The sequence below is a fragment of the Pan troglodytes genome, chromosome 16 (assembly GCF_028858775.2).
Source record: "Pan troglodytes isolate AG18354 chromosome 16, NHGRI_mPanTro3-v2.0_pri, whole genome shotgun sequence".
Taxonomy (NCBI): Eukaryota; Metazoa; Chordata; class Mammalia; order Primates; family Hominidae; genus Pan; species Pan troglodytes.
In genome coordinates, this window is record NC_072414.2 from 59,376,114 (window position 1) to 59,400,282 (window position 24,169).

General features: G+C 38.2%; 1 protein-coding gene across 49 annotated transcripts in view; it reads left to right on the forward strand.

Annotated features, from left to right (window-relative positions):
* Nucleotides 1-24,169, forward strand: part of IQCH (IQ motif containing H) — a 245,590-nt gene that overhangs the window by 123,260 nt on the left and 98,161 nt on the right. For 21 of the 49 annotated variants that reach the window (XR_008539624.2, XR_001710020.3, XR_008539625.1 and 18 more), the window contains 4 exons: nucleotides 4,975-5,058; nucleotides 9,114-9,289; nucleotides 15,594-15,866; nucleotides 20,421-20,612. Coding sequence is in view for 44 of the 49 variants with exons in the window: in XM_009429412.4 (XP_009427687.2) it covers nucleotides 4,975-5,058; nucleotides 9,114-9,289; nucleotides 15,594-15,866; nucleotides 20,421-20,612 (725 nt within the window). In the remaining 5 variants the exon portion in view is untranslated. The remainder of the gene's footprint in view (nucleotides 1-4,974; nucleotides 5,059-9,113; nucleotides 9,290-15,593; nucleotides 15,867-20,420; nucleotides 20,613-24,169) is intronic. The other 28 variants (XR_008539626.2, XM_054667716.1, XM_054667721.2 and 25 more) reach the window with 2 other exon arrangements.

The window sequence follows — 24,169 nt, forward strand, 5'->3', positions numbered from 1 at the left end:
TCTCCTGCCTCAGCCTCCCAAGTAGCTGAAATTACAGGCATGTGCCACCACGCCCAGCTAATTTTGTATTTTTAGTAGAGATGGGGTTTCTCCATGTTGGTCAGGCTGGTCTCGAACTCCCAACCTCAGGTAATCTGCCCACCTCGGCCTCCCAAAGTGTTGGGATTACAGGTGTGAGCCACTGTGCCCAGCCATGTAGTTCTTTATAGCAGTGTGAAAATGGACTAATACAACTGGCTTTAGTTGCATGCAATGCTGTGCTAACCACTGAGAAAAGTTTAAACAAGAGAACTTCCTTAATTTTTTGAAGGTGAATCCATTTGGTCCATTTGGTTTGAGGATGGTTTCAAAACTCAACAAATGTACTTCCATGTTTTCTACATCTTTATACCAAAATTCCCTAATCCCCTTCAATAGCCCCCCAAAAAACCAACTATTAGTTTTATTTTAATCTAACTGGCAATTGATATACTATATAAATAACCCAGATAGAGCTGTTTCTTGCCATCTTTTGGGAACCCACCTTCTTGCTTTCTAGTGTCTTGTGCCTTCACACTTGCATAAGTAATTAAAGCCTGGTTACAACCACAGTGTCTAGATCATAGTTCTCTATTATTATAAGATGCTGATATGCAATCATTTGTGAGTATATCATGTGTCTTCTTATTTTTCTACCATTAGAATACCAAAGTTTTCTTATGAATTGGAGCAATTCCAGATTATCTCTGTATCAATGTCACTCTTCTTCACCTTTCTTCCAGTGTGCTCTCTTGATTAGGAGAGAAAGGGATGGAGTAAGCTTGAGTATGCTGCTGGGAGGATGTGATGCATTGAACATCACTGATCATGAGTTTCAAAATGAGGAAAAGGTTGAGAACTATTCCTCCAGATCACCAAACTGAGGCATGAATGACTACCATCCCAGGCTAGAGTGATGAGATAAACAACTACTACTTGGTAATCAAGAGTCTGTTGTTAACCTCTTCTCTGCCTTGAATACCATTATAAGAAATAGGACTTGGGAGACAAAAGAAACTAGGAGTCACCCACTGGGTAAGAAGCTGAGTTTTCAAGAACGTATGATCTGCTGCAACAACAGGGGCCTGTCACAGAGGCATGCACCAGTGCCAAGGGGGCTCAGTCACTCAGTGTGGCCTTGCTCATGTTCTTGGGTTTCTGTGGTTACTGTGAAAGAAAAGCCAATCCTAGCAGAGCTAGTTTGCTGGATGCAAAGAGGCAATTAGTGTCATCTGATAGATGTTTATGCAGAAAGAGACTGGGAAAGGCTGTGAAGGTAGAAGTGAAGATGGAGAAATGATTGCCAGTAACCCTTGATGAGCAACCTTGGTTCAATGGGGGACCAGAAGTAGTAGATGAGTAACTTCAGAGAGGCAGCTCTCAGGTAAGTTTCTTTGATGTAGAGACAATAATATTTCACAACTACTTATTTGAGAAAAGACGGAACTCTCTATCAAACTAGGAATATTTTTCGGGAAATGAGAATGGCCATAAGAAAAGAGGCTGTGATCCTTTCTATAGTGATGAGGAATAGAGAGTGCCTCTTTCTGCTAGTGTTGTATTGTTCTGTGCTAATGAGGACCTGGAAAAAGCTACAAATCCCACTTACCATTCTTTGAATTCTCCAGAAGTTCTCCAGCTTAGAGACCCAATTTTAGAAGAGTTGAAAGAAGGGGGAGTGATGAGAACACACAGGAGAAAGGGCTAAGAATTTAAAAGACAGGCCGGACATGGTGGCTCATGCCTATAATACCAGCACTTTGGGAGGCTGAGGTGGGTGGATCACTTTAGCCCAGGAATTTGAGATCAGCCTGGGCAACATGGTGAAACCCTGGCTCTACAAAAATTACAAAAATTAGCCAGGTGTGGTAGTGTGCACCAGTAGTCTCACCTAATCGAGAGGCTGAGGTGGGAGGATCACTTGAGCCCAGGAGGTTGAGGCTGCAGTGAGTCGAGATTGCACCACTGCATGCCAGCCTGGGCAACAGAGTGATACCCTGTCAAAAAAAAAAAAAAAGAATTAAAAGATTTTTTGAGTACGGGCTTCACACGTGTTTCATTCGTTTATTTGACTAGAGATTTCACAAGTGCCTGCTCTAATGTAGCTAAGAGTCTGGTTACAGGAGCTAGAGTGATGCAGGGGAAAGAAGAAATGGACAACAAAGTAAACAACCAAGCAAAGAAATATGTAACGACAAAATGAGAAAAGGGTGGTGAAGAACAGGTGCAAGAGAATAACAGTGAAGGGGGACTAAGAACTTTAGAAAAGGGTGGTCAGGCATACCCCATGATGATGAGGACCTTATTGCCTCAAGAGAGACCTAGCAACTCTTCTCTTCTGCTTCCCTCTCCCACTTCTAAGGACTCTGACAATTACACCTGGCCCAGCCAGATAATCCAGGATAATCTCTTGATTTTAAGGTCAGTTGATAGCAACCTTAATTCCATTAGCAACTTTATTTCTCCTTTGTCATGTAACCCAATATATTCACTGGTTGTGGGTATTGGAACTTGGACGTTTTTGAAGGGCCATTATTCTGCCTACTACAACAACTGAAAATAAAAGTGAGAAAAGAGGCCAAAGCTCTTTGTCCCTTCTGGACTTCTTCTCTGCTCACACTTGGAGAGTCTTTTATTTTATATAACTAAATTTCTCACAAGAGCTAATATGTAGTATCTAAACCGTATAATAATTGCTAGGTTTATGTGACCTTGGACAAGAGACAAGACACTTACCTTGAGTTTCCTTATCTATAGTATGACAGGATTGAGGTTGATAGTCTCTCAGAACTCCCCCAGTGTTCCTAATGATACCCTTGAAGAAACCATATCATTGTAGATTATATCCCAAAGTGCAATGTCTCATCGCCACTGGGCCTGTCTACTGAACTCCCGCAAACCATGACATCCTTGTTGATAGTTTTGTGGTTAAGTCACTGTTATATTTAGCATATACTATCAGCATAGATGAAATCTTTTCACCTGTCAACACATATACTTTATGGATGTATAAAACAAAACAAGTCTGACTTAAAAAAATATATTGACTCCCAACTTCTGCTCTGCTGATGTCATTGTACATTGCGTTGTATCTTGTCCATGTAGAATGGTCTGTTGCTTGTCACAGAGTTTGTTGTTGTTGTTGTTATATGTTTTGGAAACATCCATACCTTGTAACATTAAAATACCTTGTGTTTATAAAGCACTTTGCAGCTTACAAGGTGTTTTCATGTCTGTAACTGCATGTGATTTTCTACAACAATGTTCCAAGATTAGCATACACTTCTTTAAAATGGGTGTATTCTATGTAGACATTTTATATGCATTCTTGATCAGTGGTAACAGAGGTCCCAAGTAATTTGTTGGAAAACTGACTTCAAACACTGGAATGGAACACAGACTTATTCACTCACATGCTGCGTATGTGGCAACAAAGTGATTAGACATCTTTTATATTTTAAATTGGACATCATCTTAATGAGACATATTATACTGCTTTTATCTTTACTTTTGAAAGGCAATGCAGTCATGGAATGCTCTCAGGCACTTTTCTTAATCACACTTTATTCTTTAGGCATTTTCCTGCCTTTTTATACTCTTGCTATATGTTATCCACAATACATCTTTCTAAACATTTATTTGAATATAGATAAAATTATACATATGCAAAATCCCAAGTTACAATATTGCAGTCACACATAAAGACATTGGAGTTGTAACTGCCTATATTAGCTTTTATATGTGGAATGGTTCTCTAAATTATTTGAAAGATTAGTAATTTTTCAAAAATGATTCGAACAGCTCATTTGTCCTTCTGCCTCTCTCTTTAATTCTTAAGTCCAGATGCAAAGCAAAGAGAGACTTTTAGATGATTGTAAAGTCATTTAATTTCCAGACATTGTCTAGTGTTTAAACACTGACATCAAAGCAAAGAGCCAATTATCAGAGTTCATTTGGTCTGAAGCCCCATTGCCTGAATTGCTATAGTTTTCCTTATGCTGAAAAGGAAATGTGTGTCACATCTTGAAGATGTAGTATATGAAATCACTTTATCTAGAGCAGTTTAACTTGAAATGTGTGTTTGGGCTCACTAACCACAAGGAGGCATTGAAGCATCTCTTCAAAATGTGAAAAGCAATTTTAATGAAGAAAAAAAAAGTTACACCTACAGTTGTTGAATTTCATATAAGCAGTTATACCTGCTTGTGAGTATGCATGCTTTTTAAGTTTATGTTTTGATTCACTTTTTTTAATGACCTGAAATATCAGCAGAAAGTATTTCCGCTGTTGTTTCTTTTGTGAGAGATTTTTGGACAATAGTAATTCATATGTGTTTTCCCTTCTGCTACGTTTCCAGTGGAAATGAAGGCAAACTGCAGGACTTTTATTAGTACTGACAAAGTAACTGCATTAGCTCTTCTTGCCCTTTGAAAGTTAAAAGTTCTTGTGACCGTGAGCAGAAGTTGATTTCTTTAGTATTTGAATTATTTAAATACATATTCCTGACAGCAAGGGATTTATCTGAAATCTATGTGTCACTTTAGAATGATTCTGGAACACATCTTCAAAATACCACATAAGAAGCTCACATTAAGAAGCCAAAACGATATTTTTTTTAACCTGAGCATGATTTTCTTACACATCCTTGTAAACATTCATATTGCATGTCAGAAATTTTCTCCATGTTTTGTCATCTTGATTCTTAGCAGCCTTGTTGGTACTGAAAAATGTGAACCCCTCTGTTACAGAGTATGTTGCTTAGCACATCTTCCAGAATAATGTTTAATTCCCCCGAGAAACAAGCACCTCATTCTTCGGGATTGGGTTGTTTCTGTAAGATGCTTCAGAGAAAATTTTTTCCTGGAAATATGGACTGTGACATTTTGAAATTCTCTTGTGCCATTTTGCTATATCGACTTGCTCTTTCTGGGTTTTGACACCTTGTTTGCCTTTTAGGGTATTCCCAGCCTGTGAGAGAACATATTGCCGATTTCAACACACAGCAGAACATGCAGCTGGGGAGGCTGTGTGACATCTTAGGTACAGTAAATAGTTTTACACAAATGACTCTTTGGAATGTTTATCAGTGGATGTTGATAGAATGTGTTGTTTTGTTTGTTTGTTTGTTTTTTGCTTATTTTTTTCCTCTACAAGGAAAAAGCTCAGATGTTTAATCTACCCACAGGGCAATTAAATGTTTTATTTTAAAAAACATATTTGTAGTAAAATCAACTTGAATAAAAAATGACATTTTAACCAATTTACTTGGGCAGTTTTCTAGATTATCTTTGCTGCAGGTTTGGATCAGAATTTCTCTCCTATAAACCGAAATCTTTATTTACTGAATCTTGCAGTGAGTGAAGTCAAAGTTTTACATTTGTGTCAGTCTTGTCTCTTATAGTATCTGGGGAATGTGTGAAAGGTGGTATCAGAAATGAAGCATTGTGTTTTCATAAGAAAAAAAGGGGGAAAATTAAGATAGATTTTTAAAAGAAGCTTTTATTTAAATATAGAGCATCTTATTATTAGAAAACGTGAAGTGCTTAATGGAGGGAATTTTTAGAAATACAGACCTTGATTCAGTGATGTATATATCTTTGTAAAAGTCAGGTTCTGATACTGGTTTGGTCAGTTCTTAATCAGACACCCATCTGGAGCCAGGAGAGAAGGATGCCTGAATGTGATAGCTTTGGTTGACACTGTTCAAGGCCCGGGTTCCGATTAGGCTCTAAGAATATAGGTTGCAAAAGCTAAGCAATAACATTGAATCTGTTTGTGAGATACTTGCCAAAAATTCAAGGTTACACAAAAATTAGATTTGTATTAGTTATCAAATAAGAACTTCTTTGCTTTGTTAAAATACAATTTCTTTGGCCCTTATTTAAGAAAAACAAGGAAGAATTTTAAATGATCAAGGACCAACTTAACTGGCTCCCTGGAATGACATACTTTACATGATTCATATATATTTCAGCATCATTATTATTTTATAAATGCCATTTGTTAGCAAAAAATACATCAGTACTAGAAATTTACAGTGTCCTAAAATAATAATCGTAATTGCTTTAATCTATTATCTAGGCACTCAGATTGTTTTTCAGCATTACAAAAAAAATTTTTAATGACTTAAGATTGATTTGTTAGTGCTAAGCTATTTCAACTAAAAACCTGACTGGATGGAAACCACTGAAGTGCAGCAGAGGGCAGACTTTCCTCTAATTTATTTGAATTAATTTTTTTCCTCAGCTTTTTATATCTCTTTCTATATATAGTATAAGCCATCACGAAATAATTTCTTTATAAAAGATTCTCATTATTGGAAAAGACTTGAAAGTATTAGGCTTCTATTTTAAACAACTCAATAATTCAGTCTGTCTCTACCTGCAATGGAATATTTTGCTTATATGAACATTTCTGAGAGATTATGAACCAAATGCTTTTTTCTTGGTATATAGTCTTCATGATATAGCAAGGCAATCATAAAATGTCTTCAAGAGGAGTAATGAAAGTTTAGAAATAGTAGTTAGATGAAGAAAAAGTACTTTTTTGTGAAATAAAAATGTGAAGAAAATAGAAAAATAAGTAATAATTTTATGGAAGAATACATTATTATCCCCTATGGTTTTTCTTCTTATTCAGGGGAAACAAAGATAATCCAGTCACACTGGTAAGGCTTGTCACTAGATATTGGCTGTGAATTCATGGTTCTCAGGTGCAGACCCCAATGGCTAGTATTTTCAGTTCCTAGATGAGTTCAGCAAGGAAGTGACTGATTACTGACCAGCAATCAAAGAAAGTTTCATCTTCATATCAATTCCTTTCCAAAATTACCTGTCAGTTAGTTTTGAACATGTGTAAAATTAACACATGATAAAACCCACTAATACTGAATCTTAGAGTTAGTGATACGTATTCCTTTGCCAGAAATTAACAGGAAAGGTGAAATTGGCAACATGATTCCTTTTATCATTTGTAACCTAGAAATTTTCTTCCCAAGAAAAAAATTATTTTTCATCTGTTACAGTCTGTAAGCTATTTTTGTTGTTTTTCTGCCCTATTCTTTCATACTTAAAAAAAACTCATTAGTTTGATTTTTAAAACCTCTACTGTAATTTGGTTAGACGCTAGTCTCTTCTTCAAAATACAAGACTTAAGATGACTAATTTGATGATTCAGCAATTGGATGCAAGTTATTTACTTACTGCCTCCTCAGTTAATTTATTTTGAGGTTTATGCTTCAAAATTAAATGGGAGCCACTTAAATATTCCCATGTATGGAGCACCTGCTCTGGGCCTAGCACTAGGTCACTTCAGAAAACACCCCCTCTAGGTCTCTAGAGAGATTTCTCTTGTATGCCCTGCGTCTAGGTGTAAAAGACCTTCCCAACTTTGTGAATCTCTCCATCATCCCTTCAGTCAGTCCAGAAGTGTTTATTGAGTGACTCCTACATACTCCACACTGTGCCAGGGCTTAGGGGAATATAAGAAATAGTACAAACATTGCCTTTAAGGAGCTTGGAAAGACAAGATTAATAGATTGGAAACAATAGGATAGAACCCCAGAACTACTTCATGTTAAATCTTGAGGCACTGATCAAAAGGAATGTAGGTGTGGGGGCAGCTGGGGAGTCACTGTTGGCCAGCCTAGTCAGGGTGGGCCAGGAGCACATTCACACACCTGTGCTGTTTCTTGAGCACTTAATATGTGCCAGGGCTTAGGGGAATATAAGAAATAGTACAAACATTGCCTTTAAGGAGCTTGGAAAGACAAGATTAATAGATTGGAAACAATAGGATAGAACCCCAGAACTACTTCATGTTAAATCTTGAGGCACTGATCAAAAGGAATGTAGGTGTGGGGGCAGCTGGGGAGTCACTGTTGGCCAGCCTAGTCAGGGTGGGCCAGGAGCACATTCACACACCTGTGCTGTTTCTTGAGCACTTACTATGTGCCAGATGCTGCACCAGATACTTTCTATATCTTCACTCATTTAATAGTGTCTAAAACTCTATGCCCCAGGTGGTTTTGTTCCCCTTTTTACAGATGAAGAAATGAATGCTTAGAAAGGTTAAATAACTAGAATTTAATTCAGTCTATGCTCTGTATATATACTCTGCCAAACTGATCAGAGGAGTCTGAAGATCCTCTCTTTGCCCTGCTTGCCTAAGAAAACGTTTACAGTGCTCCCTCCTCTGAACTTCTCTAAGTACCTGGTCTACATGCTTCATCGTGCCCACAATGATTACTGTATTTCCCTCCACATTTAGCCAAGGGCTTTGCCCCTACAGATCAGTCAGCTATTTTGTGAATGAATGGATGAACAAATGAATGACTTCATTGACTGCTGATTTCCTATTCATACTCCCTGAAATATTCTGCAGCATGGAGTGGATACTCTCATTTCACTATTCCATTTGGATGGGATATTTAATTAGGGTTTCTTGCTATGTTACATGTAAGAAGCACATCTTAAGAAGGAGAAAAGTTAAATTAAGATGGTGTTTCCTTTAAACCAAGAATCACTAGACCTGCTATTTAAGTAATGTACTCCTCTTTGGGAATCAAGCAAGGGAAAGGCTGGTTTCCTGAAATAATTATTGCTGTGGTTATAATCAGACCATTTATTTCAACAGGACATTCCCTGAATTGACCCTGTCAAGTCCATACAGAATAAGAAATTGCAATTTCATCAGCTTTGTAAAGTTGGTAGCTCTGTTTTATAATTTACTGAAGTTAATGGAATAAATTTTTAAAGCAGTATGTGATTCCCATTGATGTTAATGGGAGTTGTGTGGCTAAATCCCTATGTATTATTTGAAAGTACATTTCCAAGGTATCTCACAGCCCTCCTTCTGAAGGAATCATTGCATCTATTTCGTTGGTGGTGGTGTTATTTATATTTTCTTTAGAGAAATGCCGAACTGTAAAAAAGCCAGTTAGATTGCTCAGATAGTACAAAACCAAACTAAATTAACCTTAACGTGGGTTTTGGATATGCTCTTTATTTTAAACTGCACAACACCAATCGGATGCCAGAGTTCATAATGTCATTTACCTTCACACCAGTAATTAACATTGTGCCTGTTGTTTTTAGATGCCAATGTGAATGTCATCTACATCTGCTCCCATCATATGAATGACGAGTTAGTGCTGTATTACAAAAAAATCCTAAGTCTACATGCAGCCGTCAAATCTGGGAACCTTGAGGACAGAAGTGACCTGCAGGACAGGTTCAAAATTATCACACCTGAAGCTGTAAACATCTTCCCTGTGAGTTTGTCTTCTAATTACTATGGTTTCAGGGATGCAGTAAAATTAAATTGGACATTTTAATAACTTGCAACGCTCTGGTACACATCAGTGAAATATTATTGCAAGTTTAACAGCTTTACTGATTAGACTACTAGTTGGTCTGTAGGAAATAAATATTCCAGTTTAACTTTCAGACTTAGTGGAGCTACCCCTGCCCAGTTTCTCTGTAGTTGTAGCCTAATTCCAGTTACTAGGTGGTACCATCAAGTAGGTGGATTTATAACATGTACCATTCCTTTTTCTTAATTTTGTGTGGAGGACACTAAGGCAGAGAAAGGCTGGGCCTGTCCACAGTCACAAAACTAGTTAGGAGCAGAACTAGACCAGGCCCTCTCTTTTCTGATCCACACAGGTACTCTGTGTTTTTTCCCCTGAGGGGAATTTGGCTCGATTTACCATATCAGATGGTTCCTAATGAACAATGTTCAGGTTTGTTTTTTTTTAATTGGGCTGATTTTTTAGTGAATGGAATGAATTCTGAGTGGAATCCTATTCCTAGGCAAGAGCCATTGGGAAATTCATGGAATGATAAAGGCAGCATTCTAGAATAAGGCAGTACAAAAGATGGCTTAAAATGAATTTCCCTACACTTTAACAAGAATTTAAACTTTCCATGTTAACCAGCCAACAGTTTAATACCTAATGGACTATGCATTTTTGAGGAGACTTTTTTTGGGATAATTAAAGATAGCTGTGTTCATTTACAATTGAAATGCACCAAAGTCAACTGTCTCTCTATTGCCAACGTGATTGCAAGCTATACATAGGGAACATCTATGTGTTGGGTGACTACCCATTAACACTTCAGATGTACCATGATTTGACCAAAAAAAAAAAAAAATGGGGGTGGGGGAGGGACCTAAGGAAAGGCCTGCCAGGACTGGGGGAGTTTCTATAGCATTTCTACTTTGCTGGTATACTCAGTCAATTGTTGTCAGGGTTTATTCTTTTCTACCAAAATGAAGATTTTATTTTTTCATAACTGGACGCCTCAGTATTCCCCTAAAAACCCTCTGCTCAGTTTTGTTTCATTGGCACTTTTGACTGTGAAAGAGGAAGGTAAGGACAGGGGCTGGGGAAGCAAAAGAAAGGACAAGTGACAAATCACTGCCGTTTATGTACATTCTTGGGAACCTTCCAATATCCTCCACCAATGTAAGAATTTCTTTGGTGCTTCCTAGTTATTGCTTGGCCTCAATGACATAGTTACTATGGACATTAGGGTGCAAGGAAGAAAAAGAACTACCATTAGTGTTTAGTTAAATTCCTGATTTTCTCCAGCCAGAAAATTGATCTAATGGCTGCCAACTGCTAGTAAGGAGTTTCTGCACATCTGAAATGCCCATATACATTAAAGAGGCATAGAATGGGGAAGGGGCACTAGATTGGGGAGAAAAAAAGTGAGAAAACTAACATTTTTCAAATTCTTAGCATACAGTTTCTTTTTTTCTTTTTTTTTGAGACAGAGTCTCACTCTGTCGCCCAGGCTGGAATGCAGTGGTGCGATCTCAGCTGACTGCAACCTCTGCCTCTCAGGTTCAAGCGATTCTCCTGCCTCAGCCTCCTGAGTAGCTGGGATTACAGGTGTGTGCTACCACACCCAGCTAATTTTTGTATTTTTAGTAGAGACAGGGTTTCATTATGTTGGCCAGGCTGGTCTCGAACTCCTGACTTCAAGTGATCCGCCTGCCTTGGCCTCCCAAAGTGCTGGGGTTACAGGTGTGAGCCACCGCGCCCAGCCCAGTTTCTCATTTGATTCTCAGAAGAATGCATCAAGATGGAAAGATAGCTCTTTTTACCAATCTCCGTTTATGGCTGAGGAAACCAAGACTCATTTTCTAGTCCAAGGTTACTAGTAAGGCCAGAGTGTGAACCAAAATCTCTCTACCCCAGAGCAGTATCATGAGGTGGAATGACTGCCTTGCTCCTGGATGACCTGTGGCCTTGGGCAAGCCCCCTTACTTCTCTGGTCCTCTGGTCCTCATCTATAAAATGAGATCCTGGATTAGATCATTTCAGAGTCATCTTCAACTCTATCATCCCATTACCTGAGAACCGTACCCTTGCTAGTCCACTCTGGCTTCTAGTGGACTAAAAGCCAGGAGACAGGCACTCACAGATGCACATAGTATAGGTTTACATCTTTGTGAGTAGAAACAAGTAGGCAAGGTTTTAAGTACTTAATAGTTCTCATAGCTCAAGTTTAAATTATTTGAGTAATTACTCATAAGCAATCAACTTTTTAAAAATACAAAAATTAAATTCTCACTTTCAAATCAGTTCTTGTTCATGTTTGGTAGTTGCTTTATTTGTTGTTAATGGGTTTGAGAGATTGTATCAGTGCTGATTTTCATTTAAATGGATGGCTATGAGATTTTTTAAAGCATGCCAAAAATCTGTTTGTACATCTCTCGAAGTTACTATATGATTCTTGAATTTGTAATGGTAAAATGTGCTCTTTATAAAAGTCATTATGTCTATTTTTAGACATTTCAGTGTTTATGAAGACATCCTAAACAACTACCTTTTATCTCAGGTCAAAAAAAAAAATCAGTGGTGATAAATTAAATGTAGCCATAATTCAATGGAACTAGACACATTTTAGATTTTGTCATCTGTGTTAATCCACTGCCTGGATCTGATGATACTGATGTTCTCCAAATGGTCATACAAGACCTGTGATTAGTGATACATCCTTTGCCATCACTTATTCACATTTAAATCTTTATTAAACACATATTGAACACAATACTGTGGCAGCATCTTGCCTGGAGTCTAGGGCATGCCCGCAGATGACTATAATACAGAGTCGGGTAGAGTACTTGCCAATAGAAACACGCAAACCTAGAGGAGACAGAACTCCATCCTGGCTGGAAATATGCTCAGAATGTTAACATTAGGTTCTATTGCTGCATCTGCCATACCCCTTCACATCTCAAAAACCCACCAGATCTTTACTACTCACTCGATAAAATGGGGAACTTGTGGCAGCAGTGGCATGCCAACTGTGTTAACGGGGTTTGAATCCTGCCTCTGCTGTTTACTAGCTGTGTGACTTTGAGCAAATCACTTGAGGCTCAATTTCCCCATCTCCAAAATAGGGATAGTTAATTGATTCAGTGACATGTGGATCAAATGAGAGATCACATGTCAAAGGCTTTGATCTTGTGAACTTACCATGATTGCTGCCTTGGAATCCTCTTCTGGGTGCCCTGAAAGGCTCACCAAGGACATCGTAACTCAAGTCACCCATTCAGTTCGTTTTCTTTTACATGTCTTCATTGGAATAATTTATGGGAAAAAGAAAAGAGTGAAACAAGGAAGAAAGACAGTGACTAACCAGATGGGAAAGACAAACCTGCCAGGTGTTATCACTGGCCATTGTCAAATGGAACATTGGGTTTCCTAGAACTGCATCCTCAGAAGTATGTTTTTTAAATGGATTTAAGGCCAGGTGCAGTGGCTCACACCTGTAATCTCAGCATTTTGGGAGGCCAAGGCAGGTGGATCGCTTGAGCTCAGGAGTTTGCGACCAGCCTGGGCAACATGACAAAACTCGGTCTCTACAAAAAATACAAAAATTAGCTGGGCATGGTGGCATGCACCTATAGTCCCAGCTGCTTGAGGGGCTAAGATGGGAGGATCGCTTGAGCTTGGGAGGATCGCTTGAGCTTGGGAGGTCAAGGCTGCAGGGAGCTGTGTTTGCACCACTGCACTCCAGCCTGGGTGACAGAGTGAGACTCTGTCCCTGCTTCCACAAAAAAAAAAAAAAAAAAAAAAAAGGATTGCAAATTATGGTAGAAAAGGCATATCGCATAGATCTAAGGAACTTGGAATAGAACACCTAATCTGGAGGAAGGGCCCAATAGGGGAAATCATGTAAATCCTCTTCTCAGAGGAGCTGTGTTTTTTGCCTTTTAAAATTGTGGTAAAATATATATAACACAAAATTTACCATTTTAACCATTTTTAAGTGTACAGTTTAGTGGCATTAAGTACATTCACATTGTTGTACAACCATTACCACTATCAATTTCAGAACTTTTTATCATCCCAAGAAGAAACTCTGTACCCATTAAGCAATAAGTCCAAAAGAGCTCTTGTTTTAAAGGGAAAGTTATTTCAGAGCTGAAAGGACCCTAGAGACTTCTAATCCAACCCCTCATTTGAATATGAGAAATTGAGACTCAGAAAGGTTGAGTTTTCTAAATCACCTAGCAAATTACAAATTCAGGACTGAAATGCAGGTGTTCTCCCCAGTCCAGTTCTCTTTCTCCCATACTCAGGAGTTATACTCTCCGACAATTTGCAAACTGGTGCATCTGATATTCCTTGAAACAATCACTTAGCATTTCTCCATATTTTTATGCTGCAGTGAGTAGATAATTTTTCACTAGAATTGGGGTAGTAGATGCTAGTCTATAAAAATCCCTTCAACTCCCTTGAGACCCTGGCACTTTTACATTATATTATTTGCATAACATTTTAATGACTTTATTTTTATTTTTTATTTTTTTGAGACAGGGTCTTATTGTGTCACCCAGGCTGGAGTGCAGTGGCATGATCTCGGTTCACTGCAGCCTTGACCTCCCTGGCTCAAGCAATTCTCCTGCCTCAGGCTTTTAGTAGCTGGGACCACAGGTGTGTACCACCACATACCTGGCTAATTTTTTTGTAGATAGGGGGTTTTGCCACGTTGCCCAGGCTGGTCTGAAAGTCCTGGGCTCAAGTGATCTGCCTGCCATGGCCTCCCAAAGTACTGGGATTACAGATATGAGCCACGGTGCCTAGCCTGACTTTATTTTTAAGAGGGTTTTCTCTGTAATAATAACTATTACCATTTGTTGAGTATCAATGCTGTGTATTATACTAGGTATTTTACATTTGTGATCTTATTTTAAAAGCCTTAGAGCAACCCCAGCAAGTGGGTAATTTTTATTCTTATTTAACAGGTGAAGAAATAGGCTCAGGGGGTCTAAGTTACTTGCCTACATTAATGGAGCCTTATAAGTGATAGAGCTGAATTCAAAGCCAGACCTGTTTCACTCCAAAGCCCCATCACTTTCCTGTGTGCCATGCTGCCCTCTTCTCTAGAGGGAGGAAAACAATCTTGGATTATTTTATTCTATCCTTAGGTAATGTCTTTCCCATGCCCATCTTCACCTGATAAAATCCCACCCATCCTTCAGAATTCACCTCAACCCCAACCTCTTTCATAATAATAGTACTAGCTAACATTCATTAAGTCTTTATTGTATCTAAGGCACTATTATAAGTGCTTTACATACATTATCTCATTTAATCCTTACAGCATCCTTATGAGGTAGATACTGTTATCACACTCATTTTACAGATGAGGAAACAGGTACAAGGAGAATGTGTATTTGCCTTTTCAGCTCTCCCCACCAGCGTGCCTCTTGAGTACTCGGCAGATCCTTATGGCCCTTCTCTGCCCCATCTCAGTTATGTGTTAACTGTTATTTGTGCCCCCACCCCTCAAAAGCAGAAACATGGTTGTGTTAGTTTTGGTGTATGCTGTTTTCTCTGCCCCCATTAGACTAGCTAGAATTATTTATTTAATTGAATGAGACAGTCACATGTATTGCTGAGCTGGGTCTAACTAGTCAAAAATAAAAAGAGTTTTTCACTGAAAAATGAATTTGAGTCTTGCTGAAATTTTCAATTATTTTCTATTTGTGAATCCTTTCCAGAGTTGTTGCCTAGAACCATGATAATCATTATAAAAGTGCATATTATCTGAAGCAGATTTAGTGGTAGAATTTTGGAAGGAGGGTGTCGGGTCAAGTGCCTTTTTCCTACTCAAGCATTTAAAGAGTTGCCGGGGTAGGAATCTATAAAGTAAAGAATGTTATGGGGCTTTTTTATTCATTTTTTGTATTGATTTTCCAGACACTTTAATGTTAAACCATGCCAGAAGTGTTGCAGAGATGAATCGCTATTACCCAAAGGCCGCCAGCCTCTTTTCCTTCTGACAGAAGGATAATTCCACGTGGATCAAATAAATACATATGTGTAGTAATTAGTTCTATTCCCAGTGAGCCTATTTCCAACACACTAAAGATGTGAGCGATTATGGAACCTCACCCCGACAGCTTTTATCAATTTAAACTGCTAAACAACAGGATAGGTCATAACCCAGCCTGCTATTAATAATGTATTTATTATGTGCAACATTATAAATTAGGTGTATGGACTAGAAAAAAGGACACCTTTTAACAAGAATAATATGATCTTCCCCCAGAAGCATCATATGTGCCTGGCCACTCACCTGATGTACAGTCCCAAGGCAATCAAAAGAATAAAAAATCTCATCCGAGGAACAGAGGCCTACATTGTCAGCGGGCTCCTCCACAGAGATGATTTAGCTGTGGCCGATATGTTAGACATACCCATCCTGGGCTCTGAGCCTGAACTAGCTCATCTTTATAGTACCAAATCTGGAGGCAAACGTGTCTTTGACAGTGCCAATGTGGCAGTTCCTCCTGGAATATATGACATTTATAGTCAGCAACAGGTATGTGGGGTGGACAAGTGAAGCTCTGTTCAAATATTTGAAACATCCTCTTGATCTTGGACAATTTCCAAGTCTTCTGGAGCCAGACCTACCCAATGAAGAATAGGTGGAATATTTGAGTTGATTTGAGGGAATCAACTTTATTTATTTAGTTATTTATTTATTTATTTTTGAGATGGAGTCTCACTCTGTCATCCAGGCTGGAGGGCAGTGGTGTGATCTTAGCTCACTGCAACCTCCACCTCCCAGGTTCTGTGACTTCCAGCTAATTTTTGTATTTTTAGTAGAGATGGGGTTTCACCATGTTGGCCAGGCTGGTCTCGAACTCCTGACCTCTAGTGATCTGCCCACCTCAGCCTCCCAAAGTGCTGGGATTACCAGCGTGAGCCACTACGCCCAGCCTGAGGGAATCTACTTTAGAACTTTGTGTTTTAAAGTATTTTCCTGTTAGTCTTGCAGAAATTGCTGGAATTTCCAAACTATTTACTCATTTGGAATAAGCACTGTTAAAATGTATATATCATTTGGACTAATCTGCTATCAATATTTAATGCTTTAACATGGATTAATTCATCATCATATCAGCTTGCCAGTCATTAATTAAATAGGATCCTAAGAAATAGGAGAGTCAGTTTTCGCTAAAAGCAGTGGGTTTGGAAAACTCCAGTGAGTGAGCCTCCCCACTGGGTCAGATTGCAGAGGGCCTGTGAACAGAGGGCTGCAGACTTCCTTCGCTCTTCAGGAAGCGATCGAAATGGAGGAGGGGAAAGATCTCAGAAGGGGGAAGTAAGACAGCTCCAGGAATAAAACTGGGGAAGTAAGACAGCTCCAGGAATAAAACTGTCTATTTTGGTTTTGCCTTGGACCAAGTGTGTGGCTATGCATTCTTCCAGCAGATAGTCAGGGTCTAAAACATGGGGAGAAATGTATTAGCCACTAGAAATGTTTTCTCTTTGAGTTAGCCCTGGCAGGTGTTCTCCCATTTAACTGCCATCTGTTTTCATAATAGAGAAAATTAAAAGACAAATGGCTGTTAACATTTCCTAACCTCTGTTTCAGTACACCTCTTGACCATTACTCTGAGCCAATCACAAATTATCCCCCCTACCCACTTGTTGGGAAACCAGAGAACAGTGCACAATGAGTCAGTTTGTGAGGGACAATATTTAGGGATCCCCTCCTACTCTCAGTTGCCTGATCATGATGCTCTGCACCTCACAGCCACTGAGCTCAAAAATCTAGCCTTTCAACAAATCATACTTTGCAGAGATTAGTTTGAAGATACTATTAGCTTATTAAATTGCCAGCAAGTATTTCACTCTTGTTAGAGTATTCTTGGGCAATGTTCATGGGCTTATGAAGGAGGTTTCTCTTAACGGTATCACAACCTAGGAAAGTCTCAGGCAATTTTAGTAGGAGTGGAATAGAGAGGCTCCTCCTGAGCTGTTATGTCACTTCCATTGTCATTAGCCACCACTGGAATTTGAAGATAACAAGATAGATTGCTTGACTCTGCTTCACAGCAGAATATCTGGCTGTTATACTTATTACAAGCAAAATAAAATTTTAAATTATATTATTACACACATGTACTATACATTAAACAACCTTCAAAGCTTTAACATGTATGTGCAGTGTTTATATTGAGTCTTGCCTTCATCTTCACTGAGGAAATCTCAGGCAATCTTTGCTATGAAATATTTCAGAACCGCATATGTTGATTGTAGTTAAAGATGCAGGCACATTTAATGCAGTAAAATCTCCCTCTAGTGCTAGTATTCAGAAGTATGACTAAAAACCTCCTTAGAGACACATCAGATTTGAGAGATGTCATTTGACCTATGGTATGTGCAAATTGTATAACAATAAACCAATATTTCACTGAGTTCTACTCTACTTGTTTGGAAAACATACATCTGAGGTCATCAAGAATTAAAATACTCCACTGAGATTTTTCCAGATAGTGACTACCCTATCTAATCTATCTGAGCATGTCAGCATTTTGAATCTGCAGATGGGGATGAATCAATAACACTGACTTTTTACCGATGTGCATCATAAACTTAAAGCTGGTGAAAGAAAGCTGCGATTATTTTAACTTAGGTTATTAAGTATTTCTGACTTTCAGTTGGACTTTAGCAGTATTTTTCTGCTCTTTACCAGGATAAAACAAATCACAGCTAAAAAAATTTATTACATCTTTTGAACAGATAGACTCAAACAGAAAAATGATAAACATTTGGGAATAGCATAAAGTCATTTTGTTTAGGATTAATTTGTTTAAATCTAGCATGAACACAGTGAGCATTTCCTGTTTTGATCCATAAAGTAACTGTGAAAGTTCTCTTTCTGGAACATGCTCCATGGGAAATATTGACAGCTTTGGTTAAATAATCAAAAATGGAGATGCTATTTTAAAGCACTGTTCAATTTTCACTTAAAGATAGCACATAATTCTTTCCAGTGGTGCAGTCTTTACAATACTATTGATCCTTTTCATTACTGTAGGGGATCCATCAACAGATGCCCATTTATAGGATTCTCAGAAGCAATAAATAATAGGATTTGGAAGAAATAGATAATAATTCTGTTAGTAGTCGAAACCTGCAAATATATAATATATCTAAATATGTAATTTTAAAAAAATCTATGCCAGAACACCTTTCCTTACACTAGCAAAAGAATTTTATCTGATGTTAACAGGCCAAAGACCATTTCTACTTCTGCAAAGTGTGATCATAATACAGCAAAATATTATTAAATATAAAATCTATATTCTCAACACATTAGAGAAATAAGGAAACAACTTTGGAAAGCATATTTAAAAAACCTTCCTAGGCTGTGTTCATCACCATATGGTTTGTAGACCAGAGTTCTGTCATTTAAACACCCAAATCATCAATAAACACTACTTGATAATTAGGGAGCTAAGACAATTTTAATTTTCACCCTCACTGAATACCCCATAGTTGTATGAGGTTTCCAGAGAACCCAAGTATGGCCATTTTGCTGTCTCTTCCACACTGCCATGTAGTATAGTATCCCCAGGAAGATTTGCTGGACAGATACAACCCAGAAGAACAGATCAGGCCTTTAATCAAAATAACTTTAATCTGGTAGCTCCAAACCTCAACAGAACTGTAAATCATGAGTCCTTTCACACTCTTTAGTTAAAAAAAAAAATTGTGGGCAAAGAGATCTGATCAAAAAAGAGGATAAGAGTGTCACAGAATCCTTCCGTACAGAAAACCATAGCCAAGAACAGCATGGGAAGGCTCTGGAGACAAAAAGCTTAGTGTTATTTTGTTGCTTTCTGGGAAGTATAGACTGGAAAGTCTGATAAGAAGACAAGACAGAAAAATCGTTTTGTGAGTTAATGAGGTATTTTTCTCCCAGGCTCTGCCAGGAGAGTATTACTTTAAGTCATCTTGCTATAGACTTTTATCTGATTCAAACTCACCCCAAATGGCTTATTAAGTGTAAGGAAAGTGGCTTCTCTTGCTCCTCTTCTGACTTCTTTCTCTACTTCACCCTTCTCCACCTCTCTGTGGGTTGGGATAGGCAGCACAGTAAAGAGGGAATGAGCATAGGTTTTGGAGTCAAAGCAACTTGAATGGAATTCCTACTCTGCTACTTAATGCTGTGTGATTGTGGGAAAGTTATTTAAATTAGCATAACCTCAGTTTATTTACATATAAAAGAAAACTAGTAATTGTGTCTACCTCATAGATTATGGTATTAAATGAGAAAATTCATGCAAAGAACTGACATGAGCCAAAGGCCTGTCTCCTACTGAGAGTTCAGTTATCTTAGAGACCATTATCATCATTATTACGATACTAGAGCTTGGAGTACTGTTCTATCCCTTAAGCTCCCATGTGTTTGAGCCCAGTTCTTGAGGAAATGTTGTTTCAAATAAAATGTCAAGTAGGTGTGTATTCCAGGAAGGTTGCTTTCACAAATGTTTTATCTCCTTTATCTGTCTTGTTCTAAAATATATGTGTTTATATCACACATATACTAAACTTGGCCAATTGGCCAGCCAAACAAATGTATTTCATGTACATTAATGAGGAAAAAATTAAATGTTTTATAGTTTATAGCAGTAAAAAGCTCAACAAAGCCCCAAACAGTTAAAGTTTTCAAGACTGTAACTCTTTCTAGTCTTGAAACAATTAAAACATCATTTGAGGAATCAATAAGTAAATGCATAATTCTCCGAAAAAGAAAGAAAACAATATCAAGATTCAATTACAGGCATTCAAGGATTCTTTCTTTTGCCTTCAGAAGCCAGCAAAATGATAATTTCAGAATTTCTCATAAATAAGACTGTGCTTTTAAACATGTCTTTGGTCTCATTGGTTAATGGTTTCTTCGCATCATATTTATATCACTTTAAACTTCTTTAATCTGTCCTAATAACTAGAAGATAACCAAATGAACAGACCATTAGAAGTAAAGACACATGAGAAGTACAGCAACTAAGTTGTTACGATAAAAAGGAATCCCAGGAAATGAACTGTATTAAATGCAGCTGTGTCTTCGGCCTCACAGATGATAGAGCAGCTGAGTCAGCTGATAACTGATCACCTGCAAATACAGCGCTGGCTCTTTAAAATGGACTCTGAGTTCCGAGGAAATGGGACTGCATTTTGTGATATTCCTTCCTACCTAAAGTGCTACAAATGGGTGCTAAAGGAGAGTAGCAGATATGGCCTTGAAGACTGGAGAAAGAAATGGGCACAAGTGAGTATTCAATGGTGACTTAAACCCGCAGGGTCTGCGAACAGTTAGGGGACGAAGCAAAAAGTTCAGCTAAGAGATGAAAGTACTTTCCTCTCTACTTAGCTCTGTCACCTGCCAGCAGTGCCTTTCTTGGGACCTTTTTCCTTATATACACAATGAATGGGATTGACTGAGTTCTTTTTTTTCTTTTCTTTTTTTTTTTTTTTTTTGAGATGGGGCCTCACTCTGTTGCCCAGGCCGGAGTGCAGTGGTACAATCAGGGCTCACTGTAACCTCTGCCTCCCTGGCTCAAGGGATCCTTCCACCTCAGCCTTCTGAGTAGTGGGGACTACAGGCATGCGCCACCATGCCTGGCTAAATTTTTCTTTTTTTTTTTTTTTTATTGAGACGGGGAGGGTCTCCTTATGTTGCTCAGGCTGGTCTCGAACTCCTGAGCTCAAACAATACACCCATCTTAGCCTCCCAAAGTGCTGGGATTACAAGTATGAGCCACAATTTGGGTTATTTTCAGTGTTTCTTCTCTGGGCCCTAAAAGTCCTTATTCACATCTTGAAATTGATTATGATAATTAGGAAGTAATTTTTTTATCACATTCAGGTAACATTACAAATCTTATAATTTGCCCTAAGTGGTTCTTGATCATGTGCTTCTAACAACTGTTGTTGTTAAGCTAGCTGTATTTTATTATGAGATAGAAATTCTATTAGTGAATTGTTGTCACCTGGAAGCTAATGTATAATAGCATTCAGCAGTCATGTGTTTTTGAAGACAATTCAAGGAAATTTATGTAACTGCTGGTCCCTGTGAGATGCTGAGAAAATAGTACATTCCAGCCAGAAAATCTCCCAGCAAAAGCTGAGCTGTAGGTAAGAAGTCTTAGCATGAATGGACGTGTATAGATTTTTTCCATGCACATTTGTGAAGGGATGAATCGTACAACCTTTTAGTCCCTTCGAAATTTGCTTAATTAAAGTAATTTTATATGGTTTAATATATAAATTAAACCTGCCATTCTAAAACTATCTTGCTTTTCATCCAGAAATCCCCAGTCTTGCCTGGCTTCTCTTAATCCCAAATATCTGTTTTGGCTGACCTGCTGGTTAAAGCATAACCGATTAGGAAAATCACAACGCAAATTCCCTTAATTGGTTCCTTCCCTACCAGCATACATAGCAGTGGGCTGTGCAAAGTGATTTGCGTCTGCTTTGAGCATCCCGCTACGGAAGTATATGAATCAAGACACAAGTGATAGAGAGGGAGGGGCACACTTGAGGGAACCACATTATTCTTGGAAAGTGGAGTGATGAATAAATCTATTGAACAGTCAGGAGAGAGAGTTCCCTTTGACAAATGTGACTGGTTTCCCCATGATCTATTCTGGGCTTCGTTTCTCCCCTCCATCAGTAAATGGACTAAATGCAGTACCTGTCATGGCCAGCTTTTTACATATTATTTAAAGGACACCAAAATGAATTACTCTTCTAGATAAAGATAAAAACAAAGAAAATGTATTTAATTTTGAGGCCCATAGAGATTTCCCTTATATTCTCTTTGAACTGGATTTTATTTCATATTGTATAGATTTTTTTTAAAGCAACACTGTTAAGATTAAACCATAAAAATATGTTTTTTTAATTTAAAACATTGAAGTGTTAATGTGCAAAGTATTTGTTGGCTTCAGTATTTCAAACCAATAATTTTTAAAGAATTCTCTTGACATTACACTATGATAAATTTGAAATGTTTGACTTTAAAAAATATTTAAAATACTGACATTTGGCTGAATTGTATTTAGAAGCCTCATTGTGCATTATTTAAATTTCAGTTATTTTAAACCGTAGCATTTTTAATTGGCACCAAATACATTTGGCACTGTTGTTAATGTTATTAAATGCAAAGCTCTTGAATAATTAATAATCTAAATCATTTTTTAAAACTTAACAAGGAAAATATACTTATTCAGAAATCTCCTTACAGTCTGAGGCCAGTGCTTAGCCATGATCTGAAGCCAAAAATAAAAATAAAGTAGTTCTGAAAAGGTGCCTCTTTTTTTGTAGGAGCCTATTGACATTCTTTTGCCTTCAAAGTGAAATCATATTCGGAGTGGAGGTGAGCTGCAGTCTCCATTGAGTGTAGCTATTGAGAATTTAGGATTAGAATTCTCCTTTGTTCCAGAAGACCATCGTAATGGTGCACATTTAGACATCAAAGCATTACTTTACGAGCACAGGCATGTTTTAATGTCCTGTTACAGTTTGTAGACCTGTTTCTTTTGATAATGAAGATGTTGTGTCATCAAGCCTAGCCTGGCACATACAAAACATATGCTGGCAGGTTATTAAAAATTTCAGCTTCTTGATGAAAGACTATCCTGCAGGCTAAGAGTCCAGAGAAAGACTCCATTCTGGGAGAATTATTAGAAAGGAGAATATGACTGTAAGCACTAAATTATGTTAATACTTACAAATAGCATCATTTGCATAGCAGTTTATGATACGATACCGTGATTTTTCTCATTGGTATGTTGTAGGCAACAGATTAAAAACAGTGCTGTTTATGGGAGTTTGAACTCTTGAGATTCTCTTGCATCTTATGCAGATATTGGTTTTAGACGTAGACAAGATTCAGTGCAGACTCAAGTATCTAATATAAAGATCATCTGGGCCGGGCGTGGTGGCTCATGCCTGTAATCCTAGCACTCTGGGAGGCCAAGGCGGGTGAATCACCTGAGGTCAGGAGTTCCAGGCCAGCCTGGCCAACATAGTGAAACCTCGTCTCTACTAAAAATACAAAAAAATTAGTCGGGGCTGGTGGTGCATGCCTGTAGTACCAGCCACTTGGGAGGCTGAGGCAGGAGAATTGCTTGAACCCAGGAGACAGAGGTTGCAGTGAGCCGAGATCACACCACTGCACTCCAGCCTGGGCGACAGAGTGAGACACTGTCTCAAAAAAAAAAAAAAAAGTCATCTCTTTTTTCACCTATGTAATTTGGAACCAGAGTTATCTGGCTGGTTATAGTTGAGAATTAAAATAGTCCTGAAGTCAGCAGATGCTGAAAAGCTGTAGTCACGGTTAAAAAAAAAATCAGTAGAGACATGTAGGTGATTTTTAGGAAAAGCAGAATGTTACATGATGGCCAAAATGAAAACAGAACACAACTCTATCATTTTTTTCTTGGTGACTTGGTACCAAGCCTATTCTCTTCATCCTACCAGCTAACAAAACCTACTTCCCCCAACAAGTTCCAGTAAACTCATTCACTTAAGTACTCTGCTCGTTAAGTTTTAATGAATCCACACTCTTGCACACACTCCAAACTCCACGTTCCCCAGTTGGGGGTATTTATATTCATTTAGGAGGAAGAAAGGCTTAAACAAAGGAAGGCAAACATGTAGGGGAGAAACATTCCTGGGTAAGCTCACCTAAGACAGTTGAGGGAGACCCAGGCAGACATTTACTGTGGTACCAGTCCTTGTGGCTTTTTTCCATTTTTTTCTTTAAGGGTGTCTTCCTTTCCTCAATTCCTGGGACATTGGCTTAGTGGCAGTGATGCTACT